General features: G+C 40.3%; 1 protein-coding gene across 3 annotated transcripts in view; it reads left to right on the plus strand.

The window, feature by feature from the left end:
- The window catches only part of LOC124995679 (RNA-binding Raly-like protein), a 97787-nt gene extending 73491 nt beyond the window's left edge, over positions 1–24296 (plus strand). For 2 of the 3 annotated variants that reach the window (XM_047568252.1, XM_047568253.1), the window contains exons 3-9: positions 4211–4286; positions 5292–5339; positions 7408–7589; positions 12272–12388; positions 13934–14103; positions 16041–16079; positions 20662–24296. In XM_047568252.1, the coding sequence (XP_047424208.1) occupies positions 4211–4286; positions 5292–5339; positions 7408–7589; positions 12272–12388; positions 13934–14103; positions 16041–16073 (626 nt within the window). In that variant the 3' untranslated portion in view covers positions 16074–16079; positions 20662–24296. The remainder of the gene's footprint in view (positions 1–4210; positions 4287–5291; positions 5340–7407; positions 7590–12271; positions 12389–13933; positions 14104–16040; positions 16080–20661) is intronic. The other variant, XM_047568254.1, reaches the window with a different exon arrangement.
- The last annotated feature ends 2552 nt before the right edge of the window (positions 24297–26848 follow it).

Here is a 26848-nt window from a genome sequence, read left to right on the forward strand (position 1 = left end):
TGGACAAGGAGTATGAGTTGTCTGACTGGTGGTTAGCAGACCGACCAGAAGCCCAACAAAAGGGTCAGATAAAGATATATATGAGACACATATCTGGCAAACCTGCAACAGTAGGGAGGCTGCACAGTTTTCTTCAGTGGTTTGAAGTTGTCCATCTTATTGAGTATTTCACAAAAATTGTAGAAAAGTAAACTAATTAATAAAATAAAATGTTGTAATGCCTTATATTTACTGGGTTTCGTCAAATTTACTTGCTAATAAGACAAGATCCATCAAGACTTGGAGGGATCACAGCCTCGTCTGAACAGTTTCCTGGAAGAGAACTCTAAACTTGAGGCAATGCTAAAGAACCTGGCTGCCGCATGGGTACAATATTTTTAAGCTGAAGTAGAGCTGTAACTATTAATTATTCTGACAGTTCATTTTATCCACAAAATTTCCCAAATCCGCTAAGTGGCGTCTTCAAAAGCAGTCAAAAATATACAAATATGTTCAGTTTACTATGATGTATACAAAATATATACTGATATTTAAGAATGTTTGGCCTTAACCAGCATTTAATCAGTTATTAGGTTGATTATTTCAGCTCTTTGTCTAGATTTAGTGAAAATAAATAAAAATGTGGAGCTGATTGCGTCGCTGAACTAGACTCTTGAACCAGATTTATCCCGACAGCTTCAGTCAAAGTCGGCTGAGGCTCCGGTAACTTTTTAGCAGAGGCAGTACGTGCCAGGTTTAGGTAGAATACCAGCACAGAATACCAAGTCTTTGGCTGTGCTCTGTTTAAACCGTGCTGAATATAAACCACAGTTCCCAGAATGGGGGATCTTTCTGAGATTTTCTGATTGCACGGAGAAGTTTTGGGCGACAATTATATTTAGTTGGCTGCTGTGGGCTAATTAAAGGTTCCGCGCAGATATATCTGTAAATAGACCTTCAAGTTAATGAGCAAAACTGTAATCATCTCCTAAGTCGGCATCAGGGTCAACCCCAACATACTGTCAAGTACACACACTAATTTGGTCACACAGCTCTGCGTTCCAAAAAAAAAAGAAGCACGTTTTTGCATATCTGAGTAAGTAGTATTCAAACAGACTGGGCTTTAATCCTGTTTCTCGTGAGAGCAGCCACTGGGAGAAGGAGGCAGGAGTTTGCCGGCAACTTATTTTCACCCAATACACACTAGTGGGTATGGTGTTGGAGAGGGTGAAGGGGGCGCAGAGCAGATGCATAAATTATTAAGTAAATGTGTGTAGCAATAAGGGACAAAATGTTGCGAGAGCCCCGCAACGTGTAAAAACAAAAAATAAACAAGGTCATCTATACATCTATGAGGTGTTTATTTATACCGGGAGGTTAGGGCTTATTCCCCCAAGGACACCTTGTTGATTGGGTCAGTCTTAAACTCGTATTCTGCTTGTTGTGAAATCTTTCTCGTGAATTGCTGGCAAGAGATTATGATGATAGTGGGATTTTACACTGCCTTCGGGTCAGACTTTACCTCAGCCGCTATTGTTTATTCATTTTTGTATTATTTGCTTCTACTTCATATACCTCAGATAAGAATAAGAATGTTTTTTCTTATCCTAAAGCTCAGTTGAAGGTGTTGCTCTGAAGCACAATACACTGCTTAAGCAAGGGGCTATATAACCTCAGGCTCGTATCTATATCGCTGCTGGCTGGTCTTTCTCATCTTTCGAGTACTTTGGTGCGGATTTTGACCGACTGGCTGCTCTCCCAGAATCCACTCAGACTGTGCACAAAATAGGAGGACCTTGCAACACCCTTGGCAATGCGCAGATAGCAGATATAAAAAAAAAAATAAACAAATAAATTCTGACTGGCTGGCAAATCTGAACGCCTGACGGCAACATATTTTTTCCACAAAGAATGAAGAGCAGGCTATAAATCTAAGCTTCCCGAGCATCCCGCTTTTGTTGCGGAGTTTTTCATTATATGCTAATTCCTTTTTATTGTCTTTACATTTTCAAGGATTCTCTCCTGCCTCACGATGAGAATTTCATTTTGTAATCTTCCGAGCTCACCATGGCAAGGTCTCCAGTCTTGCCTTTAGGAAATTGGCTCTCGCGGTGCACCTCGACTTTAGTGAATCTGTAGCTTTGTGTGTTGCTGCTTTAAACGTCCCTTTAAAGGTTCCGTTTTGAGGCAGAAATGGCACGGAGCATGAATTGGTATTTTATTATGAAGTAGTGCTTTCATGCTTTCTGTGCCTCTGCACTGCTTTCAGTTCTATACAGCACACGTGTCAAACCCAAGACCTGCGGGACAATTTTATCCAGCCTGTAAGGTAATGCACTAAATGGCCAAGAAACAGAGTTGCCACATGGGTTTAACTAAGCAAATAGGTGCAAGCCTCCTGTTGGATAATTACTGCATGGGAAATTATCTTGTAGCAGCAACATGTTATTTAACCCCAACTGATGCAATGAGTAGCTTCTCATTTCTTGAACAAGCATGTGGAAAAACACATCCTGGGGTTGTAGAAAAGATATTAGTCTGTTTGAGAAGGGTCAAATCACTGGGATGCATCAAGGAGATTGCAGAAACTGCTAAAATTGGGTTAAGACCTGTCCAGAGCATTACTAAAAACTGGAAGGATAGTGGGGAAAATCCTGATTCATGGCAATCACTTAAACGTTTGGTGAAATCAAATCAAAGAAAAACACTTCCATTAAATAGAGGGTATGGATGTGACGTCACAACACGCGGACGTCTCCATGGTTACGGCCACCGAGTAGCAAAAGCTGACAGTTGAGCATGGAGATTAGCCACATCCGTTTGAATCATAGACTTTAATAATGTCTAAATTGTAAATAATAATAATAATAATAATAATTTAAAAAATTTGAAGAGCTGTTGTATTCGGAAGCCCGCAGATATCTCCTCCTGCCAAAGAAAAGAGAAGTAAATGGATCAATGCATTACAAAGAAACAACTGGAATCCAGGCACCGAAACCTGGTGTTGTGGTTCACATTTTGCGTCAGGTATTAATATTAATTTGTGCTGTATTTTTTTATTTTTTAATGAAGTCATACCTTAAACAACTTATTAAGTTACCTTCTGAAAGTCTGTCAGATATATTTTTGTGGCTGTTGTTGTTTTGGCGCAGTTAAGGGCGACGCTAACTATTTCAGTTCCAACAATGAATAACAATAAAACGATTAACATTAACTTTTAACGAAATATTTGCGATCACTCCTCGTCATCTTCGTCATCCTATTAACGTCCGATCGATAGCTACAGTATTGTATGGCCAACGTAACTTCTCAGTAAACCTCTTCACGTTAGCATCTTTTATTTAGCTACATTTATCATAATGAAATGACCTAAAACTAACTGAAACTGAGGCTCGTCCACTTTTCAAATCGTTCACGTGGATCATTGTTGAGGTCAGTTGTCCTTGATCTTGATCTTGGGGCATCAGGGTAAGAAGAGAGACAGAAGTGATGCCTCCAACATGCAAGTGTCTACTTGGGTGACAGTGCTGTGAATCTGGGGTTGCTGCAGTTGCTTAGGTCTAGGTTCAGCAACATTATGTCCAAAGGATGAGGTCAGCTGACTACCTGAATGTACAGAATGACCAGGTTATTATGTATGAATGATTTCTGATAATACATCTGAAAAGACAAATTGTGTCTCATTTTAAGAAAATATCGAGGCTGGTTGGTCCATGATTTGGAGTCAGTTCTTAATTTTGTTCCTCTCTCTGATCGAGTTCAACACCGCTGCTGTACACTGTCACCACTGCCATTATGAGACATTTTCCGTGTGAAGACTTTTGAAGAAAAGAAATCTTTCATTGAAACATTTGTCTTGTGCACCATGTAAACCTTAACACTTTATCAACCTCCCACATTATCATGTATAAAGAGTTAACTGAATTGACTAATGAACACATCTCAAGGTCCTCTCTTGAGAAAGGCATATTTAAACCATACACATCTTGCAACACTAGCGAGACACACTACAGTATGTTCTAACCCATTTATAAAGATCAATAGATCGCTTAATATGGTGGTACGGATAAATCTTTGTCACTGCAAGTGGTCATTCAAGGAACTGCAGTTTTTGGCACTTCACATTGGTGCCACTTCACGCATCTTTTGGCGCATGTTTACTCATGCATGGTTCGTGTAAACCCAGTTCACTTAATGAAAGTGAGCTTTGTTTCATTGTGTGTTTTTACAGACATAAACATGGCCGGCGAGCCCAAACCATACAGGCCCAAAGCTGGCTCCAAACGGCCGCTCTCAGCCGTATACAGGTAAGATTTTGCCCTCCCTTACAACATGCTTGCCATTAATATTAACCAGAATTCCCATCCCTCTGCTCCCGCTGATGCAAATGTGCGGCAATATTTAGAATATTCCTATTAAGTTTGAACCTTGAATTTCTAATTGAGTTTTTAATGGCTTCCACATTTCCGTGGCTTCACTGGAATTTTCACTGGCACAATCCTTTAAATCTCAAAGGAGATGATGTTGTATAAGCTTCATTAAGCATGACCCTGATTTTCTGCCCCATACACATATCCTGGTCACAAACAGATCAAAGCAGTGTGTGTTTACCGCAGTCTGATGTGACAAGAGCTCTAGTCATGTTTTTCTGGGACACTTTCCTGTGGTTGTTTGTTCACTTAAAGTTTATATTCCCACCAATTTACTCCTGTCTGAACTGTTGGTTTATTCCATTACATATCTTATTTTACTAATTTATTAGTTTGTGTTATTGGAGACCCTTATTTGCATTTTGTAGCTGCAGCTGCATACAGTCACGATGTAATATGCGGATTATGGAAAGGAACGGGAGAGGCGAACACCAACATTACACTATGCTGAATTGAAATAGTAATACATTAATCCTAATTAAAATTCCTGTTAGACCAGCAAAATTTCAGAAACAGATCCTTCTTTGCCTCCCTTCTCTTTATCTTATTCCTCTCTCTGAATTCTAACTCAGCTGCCATCCTGAGCGTGTAACATTGATTTTCCTCTCTAGGGTCTGAGAATGTCTTTTTTTTTTCCTTTCATTTTCCTAGTGTGTTTTCCCTACGAATCTTTTTTGTTGATCTTCTCAGATCTGAGGTCTTGGCATTGCCTGCGTGGCTCACTGCTTAACCTGCAACAAGCTTTAGGCGTAAACTAGAGCGTGTCCGTTCGAGTCAAAGCGGCTTGAGTTTGATCTGTTTACTTCTGACAGATCTAAAATGGCTCCTCTTAATACGATCCATCTCTTTTTTTTTCTTCCTTCCCTTCTGTCTCTCTCTCAGCGGTTATGAATTTGATTACGAGTACTACAGGGATGATTTCTACAGCAGGTATGTATCGACCACATTATTGCAACATTATTTAAGGGGGGTACATTCAAAAGGAACTTGTGAGCTAGTGGTTGGGATGTGTGAGGTCCTGCACACTAAGAGCTTGGCATTCAAATGTAAAATCAGCTGCCAATGGTGGTGAGAAAACCATTGGCAACTGTTGATACCCAGTAGCAATCAAGGCTATAATATATGAAAAGATGAGGCTGTTGGGAATATTAACATTTTTATCACATAAATTATAAAGTCTAAGAAAAGTCTATATGACTGAGTATACAGTTCATATATTATTATTATTATACTATTACCATTATGATGTCGTGGCACTGGAGGCAAAACAGAAGGAAGCTTGAGGTGAACACTGTCACTGTCAACTGGGAAAATGTCCACTTGTTATATTTTGGGGGGTTAAAACCGGAAAAGCAAAAACACTAACTTAAGTGTTTTATTGCATACCAGCCACTGACGGTTGGTTGACTTTGGTTGAATGCGATTAAAAGAGAAAAAGAGAAGATTGGAGTGATCAATCTATAACTCTCTATTTGCAATGCACATTTGATATCAGGTAAGATTAATACATTATCATTTTCAACATGCATAACATTAATTAACGTTAAGTTAATTACATTATTTGGAGGATTCTTGATACATGCTAATGCTAATCGCGAACTAACACAATGTTAGTTGTATGTTTCAGGGGTGTCCAAGCAGAAGTTGCATTCACTACTTTACCTTCCACAGTGGTTCCACTTACATGTAATATCTTTGTTGGAGAGGTTTCCCTTGATAAAGACAGACTAGACTTCATCCCCTCTGTGTCCTACGGTCAAATCGTCCATCCAGTGAGTGAGAGTGTAAGGGTCAGTGAATATAGTCCCATCAGTCAGAGTTAACTTTTTAAAATAACACTCTCGGTCTCGGGAGTGAATGAAATATGCGTTTTCCTCATCCATTCTTGCCAAAACAGTACATTGAATTATGCTAACTGTTGTTTACAGGCTAAAAAAAATATTTCACAACCCATGACCCTCAAAAATTTCTGCTTGCAAGAACAAGAGCAAGAGTTTGTACGGACTTTTTAAATCAGCACGTGAAACGTGGCCTTAGCAGCATGGTTGCAAAAAAGAAGTCCAACTGTTTAGAAATCTATAAAAAAAAAATAAAATAAAATAAATCAGCCAAGCGTGAGGCTTCAAATCAGTAGTAGCCCAGAAGCCAATGAGCAACATTACACAACACTACACTTATTATAATCTTCCAGTTTTTGAAAGGTTGAAGTAAAGACCACCGTATTCATTGAACGCAAAGTATTATTCTTACTACGGACTCATCTCAACGAAATCCAGACCTTTACAGACCAACACAGCTGTATAATACGTCCGTTCAGAGACGTGTTTTGGCAAATTGTACATAGCGACGATTGTGATAGACTCATACTCTTTAAAAGCCTCGCCTGTCACATTTAATCCCACCGCCATCCCGCCGAGGTACATCGAAACAGTCAACTTGTCAAAATGGCGGAACAAATCAAGCAGCTCCAAACATGCTGATGAAGGAACACTTGTTTTCTCTCTCATTTATCCCCCCAGTGATCAGAGCGCTTATCTGCGGGGACATTTTCTATTTTCTAAATGTCAAACTTGTTGAGAGCTGCGACAGTGTCGGTGTCACTGAGAACAGTCAAAGCTGGCACCTTCGTTTGACATTTAGCACCCTCTTCTTTTCATCCTCTTCACTTTTAAAGGACATGCGTAGGGATTGTTCCCATGTAAGGGTCTGGATACCGAATGAGGGAAACTGCTTTATATTTTATTTATATATATTTTGTTCCTAGTGTGCCTTGAGAGGAGAGAAAAATCCATAGAAAATCCATTGCAAAATACAATACAGGGAACAGAGGAGGATTTAGGGAAAAGGTGATGGTGAGATCAACCAAAAACCCTTTTATCTCCAGCAGACGGACAACTTCTGAATACTACGTCTCTTATAAACCGTGGGGGCTTATAGAGAAAGTGTAAAAATCGAAGTGTGATATTATCATCTTTTTTTTTCTTCTTCCTTTTTTTAGGCTTTTTGACTACCATGGCAGAGTGGCCCCCCCACCCAGAGCCGTGATCCCCCTGAAACGCTCCAGGGTGCTGGCCCCCTCCTCCCGCCGTGGGAAGACCACCTTCCCCATCAAGACGTCCTCCTCTTCTTCCTCTTCGTCCTCCAGACCTCCCACATCCTCCTCCTCCTCCGGCCTCAAACGTATGCACACTAAGTTGCTTTTCACTTGTGTTTACACTGGACCCGTCGCATTCCACTTGTATTTAATTTTGATTTTTCAAAGGCCTAATTACGCTAATGGCATTCTGTCATTTTCAAAAACTGAAAGCCTAATGCAAATCTCGAAAGCTCTGAGACGAAAAACAAACAAAAAAAAATAAAAAATAAAGAATGTCTATAAAAAGCTATTTAATTCACAGTGGCTCCAAACAAGCCGAGCTGTAATGTAGAGCAAAAACACTAAATCGCAAATATAATCCAGGCAGCACCCATTCGGCGAGCCGCACCATTCTTGTCACCCAGCATCCATCTGGATCTCATTTGGTCTTCTGATTAACTGGCGAAGCATTAGAACGTCCTAAATGTAATTAATGTGAGATTGGGAGCATCTCAGTGGAGCTGTGGTCAGCTGTGTTTTCCCAAACATTAGTCTCTATCCGTAGCCTGTGTAATTGGTTACAGTGTTTGTTTCATTGTTGCCCCCGTCTAGGCCGGTGTTATCAGCGCGAGCAGCTTGGTAAGGTCTGTCAGGAGGACCCAGCTGCCGTTGGTATTACTGAGAAGGGGAGAGGGGGGGAAAAAAAAAAGCCCATCGCCCCGTCCTCTTTTTGGACAGAGTCGATGAATTCTCTTTTCTGTCCAAGCAGTGCTGCTGTATGTTTGGGAGACTAATTTGGCCCTGCCAGGACCATGAAAAATCACTGTTTGTATTGACTTTGGCCTAGATAGATTGGACAGCAAAATAAGGTTAGCTTGTCCAAACAACGGGTTGAGCTAGTGCAGGTTGTTGTAGCCACAGCGGCCCGCACACGCAACAATTCACTTCACAGAAACAGCCATCAGATGCATGAATCATGAGGACGGATAAACCTGAAGCCTCATTGTCAGTTCAGTTTGTCCTTCTTTTTTGTTCTTTCTTTTTGTCTCCATTTCTTTCTGTCTTTATTGCCTCAGTTTTTGTCATTTGTCCTTAATTTTTCCTGTTCTTTCCTTATTTTTCTCCCCTTTTGTCATTTCCTCATTCCATCTTTCTTTCTCTCCATTCGTGTCTTTCTGTGATCAAACTCTGAAACTATTAGTTGATTAACTGACTGCGCGATCAACACTGCATTTACAAAGTCGTGATCAAACTCACTCACTCCAGTTGCTTAGATGGGAATATTTCAAAAGTAAACTAATCATCTTCGGGCTGCAGACACTCGAGCGTCACCACGACCTCTAAAATTCAGGCTTTTTTTCTCACTTTATTCCCACTTTCTAACATTTTAAAGAACAAATGAGTCACCCTCCTCTCTGATACTGGGATCTGAAAACGACTTGAGCACTGTGAGAACTTTCAAACTCTCAAATAGTTTGTCAAGGTTAGATGAAGATTTTACCTTTATACCACTGTAAATAATTTAACAAACCCAGATCCCAGTTCAGATCAATGTAGGAGTTATGAACTGAAGGCATTTTTATCCAGTACTTACAAATATGTGGCTAAACTAATGCTAAAGGGTACACACTGTATGATGTTTTCCAGCATCAATACAAATAAATACTTAAATAAATATATATTTTTTTGTTATATATGAGTGACATAATATCCCTGCAGTGTCCATACTGAATATCCAACTTTTTCAACAACTACTAGAACCTGAATGACATGAGCGTCAACAGTCCCAAAACTCTTTGCCTAGTTTAATCTTCGTAGACCAGTGACTCAAGAGAGCATCGCTATCCTGCTTTAACGCGAGGTCCTAAAATTAGATCTATTACTCATTCCGTAAACCTTTCCTAATGCGTATTAAATAACAATAGCCTTTTTTTTTTTCCTCCTCCGCTCTCCGATCTAAAGATGCCGCGTTGATGAAGCGATGTTGGATTATGGCGTGTACGTTTTTTTTTTTTTTTGCTCCGCAGCTTACGCGGCGCACAAAAGGAAGAAAAGCCTGAAGGCTTCGATAAATTAGAAACTGTTCCTCACATTCTTATCATCAAAGGACGACTAGCAAGCCGCCCAGAACGGGCTCGGATAGCGTTGGGATGAGGAAGCGTCTATGTGTTCCCATTCGTGGACGCCGGTTTGTGTAAATGTAAGCGGGTGACGCCGAGATAGGAGATAGAAACACTTCGGTGTGTCCCCCATCGAGATATTATTATACATCCACTGTTTTCCCCCATCTTCCCATCCAGTAAGGTCATTTTTTGCTGTTCTATAGATTTAAGGTTGATGGCTGTAGGTCTTCCATGCACATATCATCTGTGTGTTGCCTTCAGTGTATATGCAGATTTTTCCCACTCTGCTTTTCTTGGATGCCTTAATCATCCCACTGTGTTTTAAAGAAGTCCTGCATTGACAAATATCTTGCATCCTACAGGGCATGCTGTTGTATTTCTGCATGAATTCTGCTGAAAGATTAAAATGTCCATTTGGAGAATCTGGTTTACTGCAGGGTAACATGTCAGGAATGTTACATCACACATTGACGTCTTGTCTAGATGTAGATGTTTATGTTTTATGCATCGGTTTTGATCATGCAAAGTTGGATGGGGCCCCGCATTGTGATGTGGGTGTAAATATACATCAAAGAAAAGAGGCGCACAGATGCCACCAGACAAGTAACGTTTAGATTTCTGTGCGTGTGTCCTGTTCTTTTTCCAGCCGAAGCTTAACAAGAACTCGTGGGTTTGTTTACCGAGCACTCATCCGTCCTCTCTCCATCCCTGACACAGTCTGATAGGTGTCAAAGAGGATTTTATGTTTTCTTCTCAACTTCCAGTTGTCTGTTTTTTCACCCATCATCTCGAAGATGACACATTCCGGCTGCCGACGGTTAAGGAGGGAGATTATCTTATTACTTTATAGTCTAAATTCTTTAATCTGCTCAGTTCAAGCTTCTGAGGAGTACGCCCTCATTTTAGCAGCCGTGAGACGAGCGAGATTGAATTAATGGTGACGTCCTTCACATAAATACTTTTCTTTCAGCCGCTGTTATATGCATATGACATATTAAGGTTAAGACTCAAACTTTGACATGATGGGGTTACGCTTCATTTACCCAAACCTCAGAAATGCATTGTAGAGTGGGAGCAAGTGTGAAGCGGGAACGGGAGAGCAATTATTCATGAGGGGGTAAACAGAAGCTGTGGGAGGGAAAATTGTTCCTTCTGTTTCTCCTGCAGTTTCTGTTCGTAAGGCAAAGATCAGGCAAGTGTGTGAAATGTAGCAATGAGACTGAAACGCGGGGATATTATTTAGGATCGATGTCTGTTCAACAAAGCTTAGTATGGAGGTATTAGTAATGACATTTAAAATGTGTCCTGTATTACTAACGGAAAGAAAGACCTATGTTGGTAAATGTTAATATTAATGTTTTGTGAATGCCTCAAATTACGTGATCATCTCTCAGATAAACCTCAAGAGATCTGCAGCAATATGAAATAAATTCATGTAGTTACTGTTTCGTCGACAATGTTTCAAAGTAGATGTGCCTGTGTGAATGCCATTTTAATGGAAACCTCATAGCTAACCTTGTAATTTCCTAACAGAAGTATTGCATTTAAAATAAGCTGTTGGTTTTTGGTGCTTTCCTTGAACCAAAAAAACTGTCAGATTAAATATTTGATTAATGTCATACACAACAGCACATACACTACCTTGTCAGTTCATTAGGCACACCAGCGGAAATTAATATAGCAGTTCTGCACTAAATCTTTGGTCCATGAAGTGTACGGCATTCCTTATTTGTTTCAAATAGTTGAGGGGGTTCAACTGTGTTTTCGTTCTGGTTTGTAGTACTGTTGAGTTGTATTGTGTTGTAACAACAGGTGTTCCTATTATTTAACACCACTCTAGTCTGTGGGATATGTTAACTAATAGAAACACTTAAGTGTTAACAGCACCACAAACTGCATCCTCTAAAACGATCATGCAGTTAAACTGATGACCAATCTGAGCCTTTCTGTTGCAAGCAAAATCAACTCCATGGTTCTCAGATGACTTGGATGACTACTTCTGTCCATCACCACAGAAAGCCGTTCCAAACTATTTCAATGAACTGGCAGATCTTTGCCGGAGCCTAATCAGTTCCCAAAGGTGTGACCACTGCGACACATAACGCACGGTTCCAGTCTGGGGGTGTAGTGCAGGAATGCATTCATTTTAGCTTTCCTGATATGACTGTAAAAATGCATCCCACAGTCCCATTTGACTGGTTCACACCAGTTGAATGCTTTTAATGTCAAGCTGCGGCATCATCATCATCCATTATTTTTTTCTCTAACCAAATGGTTGTAGAAACAATACGTTCAGATACTCTAATAAGATGCAGTGGATGCGTTTTGGCTACAGAATCTTCTAATACCAACTGAAAGACAGCACTTTGTTTGGATTTTGGCACCACTGAGAAAAACTTGAGCGGCACTGCGTGGTGTGGTGGGCGTAAGCTGTGCACTAATCCTCTAATTGAAAGCAGCAGGTCTACAGTTTTAGCTGGATAACTTTTCAGTTGGCCAAATTGAGATGTTTTACCCCGAGGGAAACGTGACTCACACTTGTGATATCCAAAAAAGAGTATTACCAGATGACAGCTTATGGTTTAATGAAATTACTACAGGCTGAACCCAACTTAAAGGAGCTACAAATGCAGACATTTCCCTTTTGTATTCCTGTGCCTCAGCAGTGAAGACGGACCAGCTCCAGACTATTAAACGAGAGCTCACTCAGATCAAGATGAAGATCGACTCTTTGCTGGGACGCCTGGAGAAGATTGAGAAGCAGCAGAGAGCCGAGTCTGGTGAGAAACCAAACGGGCAGGGTAGCAGGCAGACGGGAGAGACGGGGAAAAGGACACCGACCACTATGGGAGGGAAATTAAGAGCACACACTGGCCATACGTCTTTGTGACACTGTGGGAGATAAGAGCGGCGGAGCTCTCTGTCATAGCGGCAGACAGGTGTCAACACCACGCTGACTCAGTTTATATGGGAGGTCTTTATAGATGCCCTACTCTAGAGGATGACCTTCAGAGGGCTGCTCACTCTGAAGGTTGTCTTGACTACATGGCATGTTTTTGTTTTTTTTCACTTTAATGGGACCATCTTTGACTTTCACATTTAAAATGGTAATGAATATCTGTTTTAAATAAAACCAGTGTCCCTCATGGCCTTAAATGTAATTTATAAGATTTAGTAATAAATTACAATAACAATGGTTCTTTTAAATTTGATTATTTTTTAACAGTTGCCAGCACCAGGCAGCAAGATAACACCCAGCCATTTAATCTTTGAAATGCTTGAAAATTATTAAGTTTAATGTGTTAAAGGCAAAGGCAACTCCGAGAATGATGATTGCTCTTGCTCTTCAGCAATGCAGTTCCATAATTGAGAAATACAACAAGAGGAATACTGTTGGTGGTGTGGTGTCAAATTAAGCAGTAACTTTGATATCAAAATAAACATTAAATGAACATTAATTATTTTTTAAATCAATTGAAAGCCATAATCACCTTATAAATTATTGTTTGGAAACAAAGTAAATAAGCCTAGGAAGCTTAGGGGGGGAAGAAAAGTTATATAAGCCCAGACTATTTGTTCAGACCGCTAAACAAATTTACCTATGGAAGTTAATGCTAATGCTAATCCACCAAGTGTGCATGATTTGACGCAAACGTGTGGCACAAGACTTCATGAATCTGCTTCATAAACTTAACTGAGACAAGAAGTGGAAGGTTGACCTGAATCACAGTCTGACTCTCCCAAACATAGCTGATTAGCTGGCAAAAGTGCAGCCAGTATAGTGGCTTTTTTGGCACAAATATTGCAAACTGAACAGTAGTTAGCTGTTAGCTAACGTTAGCTTCTCTTTCAGACTGCACAAAAAACAATTCTGAAGTGTTATCCTTACATTTTGAGTGTCAACACTTTGTGTGCACTAGCACAAAAATAGCATCATGTTAGCAACAGTTGCAGTCCTCTGGCTGTGTCTACACTTGCGGCTTTCAATTACACACAATTGTTGAGTGAAAGGAAATAGAAGAGAAGTCGCTGTTAAATTTTGTAAAGCTAAGAATGAAATATAATAACTCTGCAGCTGGTTTAGAGAGCCGCATGGGTCAAAACTGTCCAGTAAAATGTGTCTAAAAATTGCATGTTCAGGACAAACTGCCTCTGTCCAGTTCAGGGAAAGAAAAAGTCTCTAGGGCCCAATAGTTTTTGTGTCTCTGCCCAACTAGAAACACAACAGAAAAAGGCAGCCTTGTAAATTTTACTACTACTCTGTGCGCCAAAGAAAACCATAGACCGTGATAACCCTCCGACTTCTGTCTGTGTCCTTCTCTCAGAGGCTCAGAGAAAGTATGAGGACAATTGCGACTCCCTTCATGAGGAGTCCGTGTCAGAGACGGCAGAAAACTCTGGGGAGGAGGCCGGCGAAGGCGCGCTGGACGTGGAGGCGGGGGAAATGACCGATGGGGGCGAGGACGACTACGACGAAGAGGGCAGCCACCATCTGGTAAGAGAAACGACTGACAAGGCTGACAGCGAGCGAGAAAGCAAGGCACTCTGGGAGATCTCAAGTGGGCAGACAAGTCTTTGCCTCCTGAAAGTTAATTTTCCAGAATTATTCATGGCCACATATCTGAGAGAGCAGGGCTTCACATGAGTGAATGGTGAGGGCGCCCGGACTGACAGTGTCTCCCCATCGACCCTGGCTGAAACAGCGGAAGCATAACTCTTTGGAGGCCCGCACACATACACATACTTACAGGCTGTAATTAAAGCAGTGAGCTTAAGATACATAGGAGAACGTTTAAGACCAGACTCTACGTGAACTGGTGTGGATTTTACAGTGAAGTGGTGGATGTAGTGCGGTACAGAAGAGGCTTTTATTTCACAAGGTCGGTGAAGAAGCAGCCAACAAAAGCTGAACTGTCAAAGGGATTCCGTTGTCTGGAGTTTGTTAAATAAAACTCTAGAAAATATCACATTCTCAGCATACCTCCTGTAAATTGTTTGTTTTGTCCAACAAAGCATCAAAAAGTTATTCAATTAAACCAAGGACAGCAGAAGATCCTCGCGTCATCTACAACCAGGAAATCCTGATGGAGTCAAATAAGTTTTTGTAGAAATGTGGTAAATTTTCTATTAAGTTCAGTTATTTCAGATAACTCAGATATTTAACTAATATTTAATTCAGTACTATGAATTAGCAAATACCAAATTCATGACTTGGGCTATAAATTCTCAGATCACAATTTCTCATAAGAAGAGAATAGCAGCAATATGGCGAGAAGATAACATGGAATTTAAATGAAATTCAACGAATTGTAAGCTTTAGCAACACCAAGTGGGTGGGTACCAAGTTGAACAGGTCTCAACTTTGAGCTGATGACCAATGGGAGCAACTGATACAGCTCATTTTATAGCAAGGAAACATTGCTGTAACATCTCTGGTACTCACCATTATTGGGTGATGGAGCATTCTTCTCAGATACAGACCGGTGATGCAAGAGGAGCTGGTCCTTGGTAATCGACAATGTCTGTCTATGTTCTGATTGTTTCAATGGAAACACACAAGAGGGTTACCAAGGCAAGCAGAGCCTGGAGCCCCCACTAGCGAACAACTGTCAGCTACAAAACAGCTACATTGATTGTGTTCAATCAGCCAGCTGATCTCAGCTGTGTCAGCTGTGGCTTAGGCTCACATTTTTTTTTTTAAATGAATGATTTCATTGGAAAAATAAACCACACAACTAGGGCTCTATTTGTTGAAGGTCTTCTAGACACAAAAACGTGAATGTTGTATTTACTTTTAATTGAATAGTCTGTTTTTCAACCAGTCCTGTGCTTGGAATATAAAAAGCCAAGTTTCAAGGCTGCACTTAAACTGAGAGATCTATACACTGGTGTGCTCCAATGGCTGGTCTTTTAACATGAATAATATTTTGTCTTAACACCCACAGTGCTTTATATCATACATTAGTCAGAACATATTGCGCATATTTTTTCTACAAAAGCTTAAGTTTTAGTGTTTTATTTGACATCTCACGCTGAGGTAGTGACGTCAGAGCAATTATCCTCAGTTTCATCTGGTTTGAGCTGTGCAGTGTGGCCCGTGCTTTCCTTTATTATGCTATATTTTTAAGCCATTAACCAGGTGAGCATTGCCATGCTATCCCTGATGAAAGATTTGTGTGCTCGCTAATGGAAGAGATTATTCTTCAGAGACGCAGAGGAAGAGATTTATTTGTTTCCTGAAGGTCACATTGATCACTCTTTGTGATAATGTACCAGAAAGACTGTTCTGCAGGTTGGCATGGCTGCTCTTGTTGAGCGTATATCCGCAGTGACCTTTAGAAAAGATTAAATACAAATCAAATCGCGTGCACAGTTAAAAAGCCTATATCACATCTGTGATTTCTAACTTCCTCTGTGTGCTCTCTGTTTCAGATAGAAAACCACGTATCGGATATTGACAACTGAGATCAGGTAAGGGCTTTGGATTTCTGTTTAATCCCAGTGTCATTTTGGATTACAGCAGTGGTGGGGTTGTCGTACAAGTTTGCAAAGGGTTCTGGGGGTTCTTGCAGCCTGTCCTCATTAAAGTCCTTATATCCAGTCCTCATTAAAAACCGTAGCCACTGATCTGTGGCTTTAGCATTTCTAAACATTCGTTAATCATCAGTCATAAGCTTCGTGACATTTGGAAGAGCAGCTTCACTGGAGGGCAGCTAATACCGAGTTCGACAGAGGGGCCAATAATGGCATTTCAATGGGCCAGAACTGCCCATAAACAACATTCATCTAATTGAACCGTGTGGAAGGGGGTATGAATGGTGAGGCCTTAGGTGAAGAGTTTCCTCGCTCTTGTCTCTCAGGGTGTGGGTAATGATGCAGCCACATCATCAGTTGACTTGGCACTGGCTTGTTCTTCATAGCAGGGGTGCCTGGGAGTGAGTATAGTCACAGACTGTTGATGTAACATTGAGTTAAGATTTGTGGCGCCCTTTTACTGCTGCTGGAGTAGTAAATGAAATCTAGAAGCTGCAAAGCACTGACATCTTTCATACTATGTTATGTTGTTTTGTTTGGGACAAATGTCTGTCAGTTTTTCCAAATCTTAGTAATTTGTTAGTCTGCAAATGATGTTGTGTTTATGTCAAAAGTCCATATGAATGGCGCCAACTGGCGGTATTCACAATGTTGTGCAAGGTTTTTAAGGGTCCGAGCTGAAATCAGGGCTGGAGGACTCATTTTCAGCCCTGGAGACTTGTTGCCTGTGTTTTTAATATTTCTGTATTTCTTGATTTAATAATGGCATTCATCTTACTGTATGAGATATCTGCCTTCGGTGCAACATCTTGTTATTATGTATCTGTATGATGTTAATGGTTTCTATAGTGATGCCGTAACGATCCTATTAAGAGGCAGTGTTTACCCTGCGGTTACGACACCATGTTAACCCCAGTAGTCTGGTTTTCTTTAGTCTGTTTTTCTTTTTTTCTTTTTTTTTTTGGCATCCTGGCCATTAGATATGGGCAACAAGAACCTTGAAACTGGTTCAATTCATTGATATCATTAGCCATCATTCTTATTGATTCCCCTTATCGATTCTTTTCGTGACAAACCTTTACATCCCAGGCCAGAAGCTGGCGGTAATTCAACTGAATATTGTTTGCCAAACGGCCTGAAACGGAAGAAAAAGAATAAGGTCAAAGCACATCATTCACATCACACGATGCTCATGTGACAACAAGGAAAACGCGATAGCAGAAAGACTGAATGGCCTTACCTTACCTTTACCCTTACCCTCGCCTTAGCTTAGCTTTGCCTTCACATTACCGTACCTTACCTTACCTTACCTTTACCTTTACTTACCTTAGCAGAACGTTTACCTTAACCTTAAATGTTACCGGAGGAAACCTATGCAGGCACAGAGAACATGCCCATAATTATTATTAAGGCCAGTTAAGGCCTTCCACTGCCTTGGTGGAGAACTACACCGTTAGCATGAGCTTACGGTGTAGCAAACCTCCACCTGCAGTGTAGTGGGCTGATCATCTGGCCGCTGGGTTTGACAGGTGTGAGAAACAGGTCCTATTTAAAAACTCTGATTGGTAATGTGATGAGGTCATAATGATGTCACCACAGCACCATGACATTGTTGTGTGGTTTCCATAACAACCTCAAAGGACACACCCTCTTTTCAAATTCAAAATGAGTGCTGACTAGGTGTGTGTTCATATGTTAAGTTAATTAAATTACACCTTTATTTTATTTTATCTTACCTTGACCTTAACTTATATTACCTTTACCCTTACCCTCGCCTTAGCTTAGCTTTGCCTTCACATTACTTTACCGTACCTTACCTTACCTTACCTTACCTTTACTTACCTTAGCAGAACGTTTACCTTAACCTTAAATGTTACCGGAGGAAACCTATGCAGGCACAGAGAACATGCCCATTATTATTATTAAGGCCATTTAAGGCCTTCCACTGCCTTGGCTGAGGACTACACCGTTAGCATATGCTTACAGTGTAGCAAACCTCCACCTGCAGCATAGTGGGCTGATCATCTGGCTGCTGGGTTTCACAGGTGTGAGAAACGGGTCCTATTTAAAAACTCTGGTTGGTAATATGATGATGTCATAATGTTAATAATATGATGTCATAATGATGTCACCACAGCGCCATGACATTGTCGTGTGGTTTGCATAACAACCTCAAAAGGACACACCCTCTTTTCAAATCCAAAACAAGCGCTGACTTCAGGGACGAAGGGAAATGTTCCCAATTGTTAATGAAGTGACAGTAAACTCGCTGTCTTATAAAAAACAAACAAACTTGGATCTAAATAGAGGGTTAGACATAGACACATATATGTCTAATGTCTATGATTCTGGCTCTAGGTGTGTGTTCATATGTTAAGTTAATTAAATTACACCTTTATTTTATTTTATCTTACCTAAACCTTAACTTACCTTTACCCTTACCCTCGCCTTAGCTTTGCCTTCACATTACCTTACCGTACCTTACCATACCTTACCTTACCTTTACCTTTACTTACCTGAGCAGAACTTTCACCTCGACCTTAAATGTTACCGTAGGAAACCTATGCAGGCACAGAGAACATTCCCATTATTATTGAGGCCAGTTAAGGCCTTCCACTGCCTTGGCGGAGAACTACACCGTTAGCATGAGCTTACAGTGTAGCAAACCTCCACCTGCAGCGTAGTGGGCTGATCATCTGGCCGCTGGGTTTGACAGGTGTCAGAAACGGGTCCTATTTAAAAACTCTGGCTGGTGACGCGATGATGTCATAATGACATCATCATGACGTCATGACACTGTCGCGTGGATTCAACCCTCGAAGGACACGCCCCCTTTTCAAATCCCAAACAGGCTCCGCCTTCAAGGACAGAGGGAAATGTGCGCGGTGCCCACTTGTTAAGGAAGTGACAGTGAGCTCAGTTTTACAAAGAAAATTTGGGACTAAACAGAGGATCATCAGCGCGTCATAAATCCAGAAGTCGCCATGTTGGAGGCACTCGGCAGATAAACAAAGCGCACGGTCTGAAGTGGATTGTGGAAAACGGTGAATTGTTGCCGTGTTTTTGGCTGTACCAATCGGACAGACCGCGAAAAACATTTGGAATTTTATAGATTGTCTTCAAATGATGTTGTGTTTATGTCAAAAGTCTATATGAATTCACCTCGTGCAAGTGCGAAGTTTTTAAGGGCTCGTGTTAGTAGGTGTTTTCAGAAATAGCAGCCATGGGTGTTTGTAATCTTTGTAATTTAATCATATGCCTGGATAAACAGCTTATATTACCAACATCTCCATCACCGCATTTAGTGCATTGCATTAACTGTAGTTAGCTTGCTAAAGTGTTAGCCCCAGTGGTCTCTTTCTGTGTGCTTGTTATTTATGGCTGATGTTACCAATTAAACACCAAGCGATTTCATGACTTCCCGTGCTGTCACTGTGTCCCATAAAACGTGTACAATTCCTCATCTTTTAATAATTAAGTACTTACGTGCATAGTAAATCTAACTGATAGATAATATATCAAGATAATATATCAATTAGCAGTAACGATGTTAAGACGTACAGACTGGGAGATTGATTTTCAAGCTTCTGCAAAAAAAAAAAAAAAAACCCTATAGATGTTTTTTCCTTTCTTCGAGCTAATGCCTGGTCTAGCTTTGCGTATGAAAAATAGATAATACTACTGCACGTATTCCTATCGACTGAGCAGTTTCTCACGTTAGCATTAGCTTAGTTTATTAGCATCATGACTTGCTTGTTTTCCTGGCCCCGCACGACAAACTGCTCCAATCTGTAATAAGCTTATTGGCTATTATTATTATTATTATTATTAATATTATTATTATTAGTATTTGGCTATTTATGTGAATTTGTAAGACTTCTTAACACCTTGCAAATTAGACCTGCTGTTGTTTTTCTGACTAGGGTAGGCTGATTGGTGATGAATCTCTTATGCAGAGTAACTACTCTGTAAAAACATTTACATTGCTCAAAGATTCTTTATGTCAAAATATGCAAACAAATGTTCACAGTTTACACCACAGTTTTTCCCCCTTATATTCCTTTTTCTGGCAGCTGGTGTCCCAGTTCTATCCACTTCTTGAGATATCACATGTTACACTTAAATTTTTCATTTCCTTTCCATATGTCTGTCTTTTTAAAATTCTATCAGTGGCCAATTCACAAAATCTCCTCCCAGCACATACATTTAAAAACCTGAAAATCCCACTCGAGGTTGTGAAATATGTTTTGCTCGCAGGCCTACCAAGGATAGAAAATCACAGTGAGAAAGGACCTCAGAAAGCCATGTCTAGAGGGATTAGAGTAGCAGCTCCAGCGACCAGAAAAATATTTCTGCACTTCCCAAGATATTTCTAAGGCCATTCAGAGTGGACAAGTCTTAAATCTCAGCCTAATCCTCATCAGATTTACAGCTTTATAAGCAGTCGCCCTGCTTGAGGAGGAGACGCGGCCCTATAATGTGTTTTTTTTTTTGTAAGTTTCCTTCCTTATCGTTTCAGGGTGAGGAAGCAGACGCGCTGTCGGTGGCATTAGAATTCATCATCACCTTCAGAGACAGAAACGGATCTCTGAGGGATCAAGACACCCATTCAGGACTGTAAGTCGTATTCACGAGATGCCGAGTCATGTTTAGAAGCCGAACTGTGCAGCACAAACCAAATATGATGTGCTCTCTAAAGAAATATCCATTTTAATACATCGGTCTGAATTTATTTCATATGCAGCTTATATTAACTTACAAGAAGTCAACAGTGTCATACATGAATCCTGAAAGAAAGGGAAAAAAAACTGAGGGGAATGGAATAAAGGGTGTTATTTTGATTTTTTAAATCCTATTGCATTGAAAGAAAGCTATTGACCAATTGTCACTCATTTTATGAAATGTGCTTGCGCTATAAAACCATCTTTCAGTCTTTTTTTTTTTTTTTTCCTCCCCGCTCATATCTGATGAATAGATGGCAGTCAGAACAATCTGCGGCCTCTGTATGAAACTCATACGAATGAATGAGACATCTCCACCGTCTGGTTCCGATTTGAGTCATACATAAGCCCAACGCTGTGAGCACAACGTTATCCAGCTTTATCCCATTTATCACACAAATGCCCTGTGGGGTTGTTCCATCATATATTCCAACTCCTGCCAAGTTTCAGAAACAGAAAGGGCTTCCTGTGGTAGAGAGCCAGCGCTGGCACAGGCCTCCTGCCAGGGAGCAGTGCCCTAACGTCTCAGTGCACTCCTCCCTGCTCAGCCCGTGCATCCCAACATGGACTGCTGCTGTTCGGGAGCCTTTCTCCTTCTGCATTGATTCAGTCTCACGTAGGCGAGGGAGCGAGGCAAGGTTCATCAAAACGGTCCAAGTTGTTACACTGCATTTTAAATCATACCTTCAGAGTATTAAAACCACGATTCAGCTTTTATAAATTTCTCTTAAAAGCTGATATTTTAAACAGTGGTGATTTCTGTCTTGTTGAACTCCCCATATATCACTTGCGTATCTCCCACTAGATAAAAATAAATAAATAAATAAATTCGATGCAGCCGGAGCTTCAGCTGAGCAATTATAATTAACCTGATTATGAAAAAAAATTGCTGCAAATTGAATTATGTCACCAGTGATTGGATGTCAGAATGTTCTGCTGTTAAGTATTCGAATCACGTTCGCTCACGTTTTCCTTTTCCCGCTGTTCAGATGTATCCTCTGCATTTAAGTTAATTTAAGTTCATCGGGAGGAGGTTGGCGTTGGGAAGCCGATGTTAAAGCTGAAGACACATGCAGGTTAACAGTCTACTAACAACATTACGGTACAAGTACAGATGATGAGCTTAACCACAAACAGTGCTTGAACAGTTCCCCCAAATGAGAAGAGTTCATGTTAATACACAGACACAATGCAGTTCTGCAATTAGATTCTAAATTAGCATTAAACGAGACGAAGATATGCATTTGCGATAACTTAATTGCAGTCAACAGTCTTTCTAAACTCTGACCTGAGTAATCAAAAAGACGAAACTAATTCCTTTGCAGTTGAGCAGAAATATGTGATGTTGCTCTGAATCACCTGTTTGTTGTTAACATCGTCACATAGCCAGTCAGCCGCCCGCTGCCACATCAGCCTAACTGAGGCTAATTAGCTGACACACCTGGTTTCCATTTGCCGGAGCGCTTTCAAAAGTAACAGGGAAGCGAGCAGGGTTCTGGCAGATGCTACATTTACATGGACACGTGTAATCCTCCCCGTAAAGGCCTCGTGTGACCGTCTCAGTGAGAACGGACTGACCTGATACGAGCGCCTAATGATCATGTAAACACTTGATCTGATGATTTATCTCTGGTTGGAATAAATACAATCTGTCTGTGCGTGTTTACCACACGCGCGGTCCAGGAGGGATGGGAAAAACGGATGTAGCAGACCAACCAAGCAGCTGTTTAAACAAATGTTTGAGGAGATGGAAAAAAAAGCTGGAGTCGACGTGGGGTTTTGTAGTAGTAGTTTGATTCCGGCAGATTTAACGCTCGGTGAGCAGAAGCAGTTTGCTCGAGTCATTTTCAAGTAATGTTTTGGGGAATGTACACACACGGATATCTAATTCAATTATTTCATTTAGAGTTCTTGTAAACAGTGAAGTTGGACTCTCTATTCTGAATAAATTCAATCAGGTTGAGGAAATATTGTCCATGTAAGTGGTGGCTACTTGGCTGATGTTTGTTTAATACTGTGTTTCATAGTGTTAAAGGAGGGTAGTCATGGTTTTATTTGAAAATTAGGGATATGTGACTCTGAAGCATGTAGGCTCCACGCTTCAATCAAAAGCACTTTAAGTTCTGTTGCTTGAAATATGAAGTCTACACATGCATCTGTTGACTATACGGCGATCAAGCATAACATTATGACCACCACCGATATTATGTCTCCTTCGTGCCTCCACAACAGCTCTGACTCATCAGAGAATGGACATGGACCTTTTGAGGGTGTCCTGTGGTGTGGTTGCTATGGGGTGGAGGGGGGGTCTGGTCTGGGTTGATGGTATGTTAATGCCAGGTCCAAAAGTTTCCCAGCAGAACACTGAATTCTCCCAAGATGTTATTTACTTCTTCTTTCAATGGTCATAATGTTGTACCTCATCAGTGTATTGGAATCTGCTACTGGTTTATGAGTTGGTGTTTTTTTTTTCTTCTATGAATTTGTATTAATACATCCACCCCTCCTGTCACATAAGCACTAATAAAACCATGTCGCCAGGTCTAAGCAAGACATTTTTTGTTTTGTAATTTTTGGCAAACTGACCCTTTAAACGGAGAATCTCTCAAACGTGAAGGAAACATCACCCCGCTCAGTTTCTCGAACACACCAGTCAATACTGGTGATACTGCCTGGAAAGAAGAAGAAGAAGAAAAAAAAGAATACATCAAATAAAATAAAAAAAGACTGTCCTGCAGCTCATTCAACCCATGTGTCTGGTGAATGATGATAATGTGTAATATTTAGCACTATTTTTGTATCCAGAAACATGTTTAAAGGAAACGGCTCTACTACATGTTTATCTTTTTTTTTTTTTAATTTGTTTTTTTTTTATTTTGTTGCTGGTAGCCTGTTATTTAATGAGCAGTATGGTGATGTGTCAAAAAAAAAAAAAAAATACTTATAACCCTCATTGCTTTTAACTGTCGTAAATTATCTGGGTCACTTTATAACATTTCTGGCTGACTTTTGGTTTGCACTGTAAATAATCTTTATCCTGTTTATTTCTGAAATACTAAAAACAAAAAAAAACAACGACTTTGATTAAGTTGAAAATAACACTGGACTAATATATGACAGTTTGTTGGAGTCATTGCAGGTTCAAACCGCAATCGTGCAACTTGTAGAAATAACAGACAACTGTTATAGAAATGTACATTTTTTTGTAAAGAGATTTTTATCAAAAGGCATGTTTACTGTAACTTTGTATTTTCAGTTCATGTACAAAAAAAAAAGGATATTCTCACTGTTGTCAGGCCTGAAAACTCACCGCCACTGTAGAAAACCTATTTGTGTTCTTATCAGTCGATGAAAATGTTTGTGTCATATATTTAACTGTTTCAACGATCAATGCTTTATTTTACAAATAAATATGAACTGAAGGACAAAGAAACCTTTTGAGTTTGTCGCAAATATATATTCTACGGGTTGATGATGGCGTGCAGATGGTTTTATGTAAATATTTGGTGCATCATTAAGACGTGCCACTTAAAAATCCATTCTCTGCATTCGTTAGCGTGCGCCTTCCTTCTTACTTGAGATTGCTCATTTGTATGATGTATGATTACGCGCGTGCAGCAGCTGCCATCAGAGTGACACTTTAACCAGTTGCACAGAGCGGCATGTCAAATTACTGTCAGCCAGCAGAAAACTGGACACCATAATGGAAGTTTGTCATTTTGTATTTCACCGATGGCGACAGCCTTGTCGGCTGCCAGGTAATGTCACCGTGCACCCTCCAGCCGGGAGCTAACCGGAGCTGCACGTCCATCCCTGGCAGGTTTTTTTTTTTTTGACATGTACCACTTGGCCAGTTTGGTTCCTGAAGTGAGCCTCAGAACTGAAAGTAAATAGGATTTTTTGTGTAGGTTAGCACAAATAGTGAGTTTAAAAAAAGAGGGCAACTTGATGCATATTACCCATATTACACACATTAGACATTTTTTTACTTGTGATGCTGATGCAGACAGACTACAAAAAATCCATGAAATTGTCTGACACACTTGAATTGGTAAAAATGACGATAAAAATATGTGAAGAACCAGTCTTTTTAAGGGGAACTTGTCTATTGTCCTGAACTATCTACATTAAGGTACGGACGCACCAAAGATGCCATACCAACAGGTGGCAGTAGTCTGTATTCATTGTGGAAAAGGGGTAAAAAGGGGAAAAAATACCATTAGCTCAGAAAGATTTATAAACCGTCTAAGAGCAGAGGTCTTAAATGTTTTTTAGGCCACGGACCCCCAAACTGACGGAGAGATTAAGTAGGGACCCCTTACCTACTACATGGGTTCTATATTAAACTCGGCCTATGCTTAAAAATATACATCATTATTATCATTTTGCATTCAATATTAAGCTATTCAGATAATACACAGGTTGAAATATTATTATTTATTTATTTTATACAGCTGTTTATGTGGGACATAAACAGCTGTATCTGTTAGCTTCTCTTCTGCGTGATAATGGATTTCACCCGGGGACTGAATAACCTCTCGGCCAATTGTGGGGAACTTGACAGAATCAACGTGTAATATGTGGCCTCGTGATTGGCTCAGCGGTGATAGGGGCGTTGTCTACTGTGTACGGGAGGTTTTGATTGACAGGTCTCTGCTAGTGCCACTCTCCATTTATCCTTTTGCTAAAATACGTTGGATTCATGTAAATGTGTATTAAATTTGTGGGTGAAAATTAATATATATATATATATATATTTATATATATATACAAAAAAATGTCTAGACAACCAAAGATTTTGTAACCCCTCCTACAATACATCCACACATCCTAGGGGTCGCAGACCCCCTGTTGAAGACCTATGTCTTAGAGGGTTAGCCACTCGTGAACTGACTGTTCGGTTTAAATGAAGATGACAAGTGGGAAAATAATAAGAGGGGAAATATAGAAAACAGATGGCATATGGAAATGATAAAAATCCATTCATGTCTGAAAAGCAGGTGGATAAAATCATTACCCTTGACTGAGTTAATAATGTGGGAGATCTATTGGTCTGTGAAGGAAAACTGTTTTCGAGGCAGCCTTTTCTGAAGGTCACAGAAGTGCTTCTGGAGCTGCTGGAGAATCACTCAATATCTTCATGAACACTTTTGTTACAATATTATTCCACATAAATCAAAAGTTCTCATTCATTATTTTGACATCCTAGATCTGCCTTTTTTTTCCCCTCCAAATGCAGCGTTTTTCGATTAAGATGTGTAGCAGATGCTTTTACTAGTTGAGTTTTCGGGGCATTCTTGGGATATTTATACAGCCTCTTCCCTCTTTACAGACAGCTCTATGCCTTGAACACAAACCAGCTTTTCAATAGATTGCTAGGCTGGAGAAGAGCTGGATGCCCAAGACGAAAAGAGTCTACATTTCTGGTCAGAGGGAGAAACATATTAATGTTTTTTTGGATGTGCGCAGCTGTTGTGATGCCAAACTTTTCCAGAATGTGGTCAAAGGAATATTTTGTGCATGCAAACACAGTGATTGTCATGTCCAACGACACTTCAGCAGGCCACATGAGACTTAAACCTGCGTCCTCCGCTCTGGCCTCCGAACTCATTACGCTCGGCCCCCGGTCAGATTAACAAACAGTCCGGCTGTTGGGGTTCCACTTGGGAACGCGCAACGTGATGTTAAGGCTGATTATGACCCTGATCCGGCCTTTGCTTTTTAAGATTTTGGTGAGTCTGTGACTGCACGGAGCGCGTGGACTATTGATTGATATTATCACAATGCTCGTCTTCTGACTGAAATGTCACAGCTGCGAAGCACAAAAAACTTTATGGAGTAAACAACAATATCCACTAAAGAGAAGGTCTTCAATGTTTGTCAGGCCAAGGACCCCCAGACTGATGGAGATATAAAGTAGGGACCTCCTACCTACCTAGTATATGTGTTCTATATTAAACTGGGCCTAGTGCCATTTATAAATAT

Source organism: Mugil cephalus, chromosome 18 (genome assembly GCF_022458985.1).
Source record: "Mugil cephalus isolate CIBA_MC_2020 chromosome 18, CIBA_Mcephalus_1.1, whole genome shotgun sequence".
Classification (NCBI taxonomy): Eukaryota; Metazoa; Chordata; class Actinopteri; order Mugiliformes; family Mugilidae; genus Mugil; species Mugil cephalus.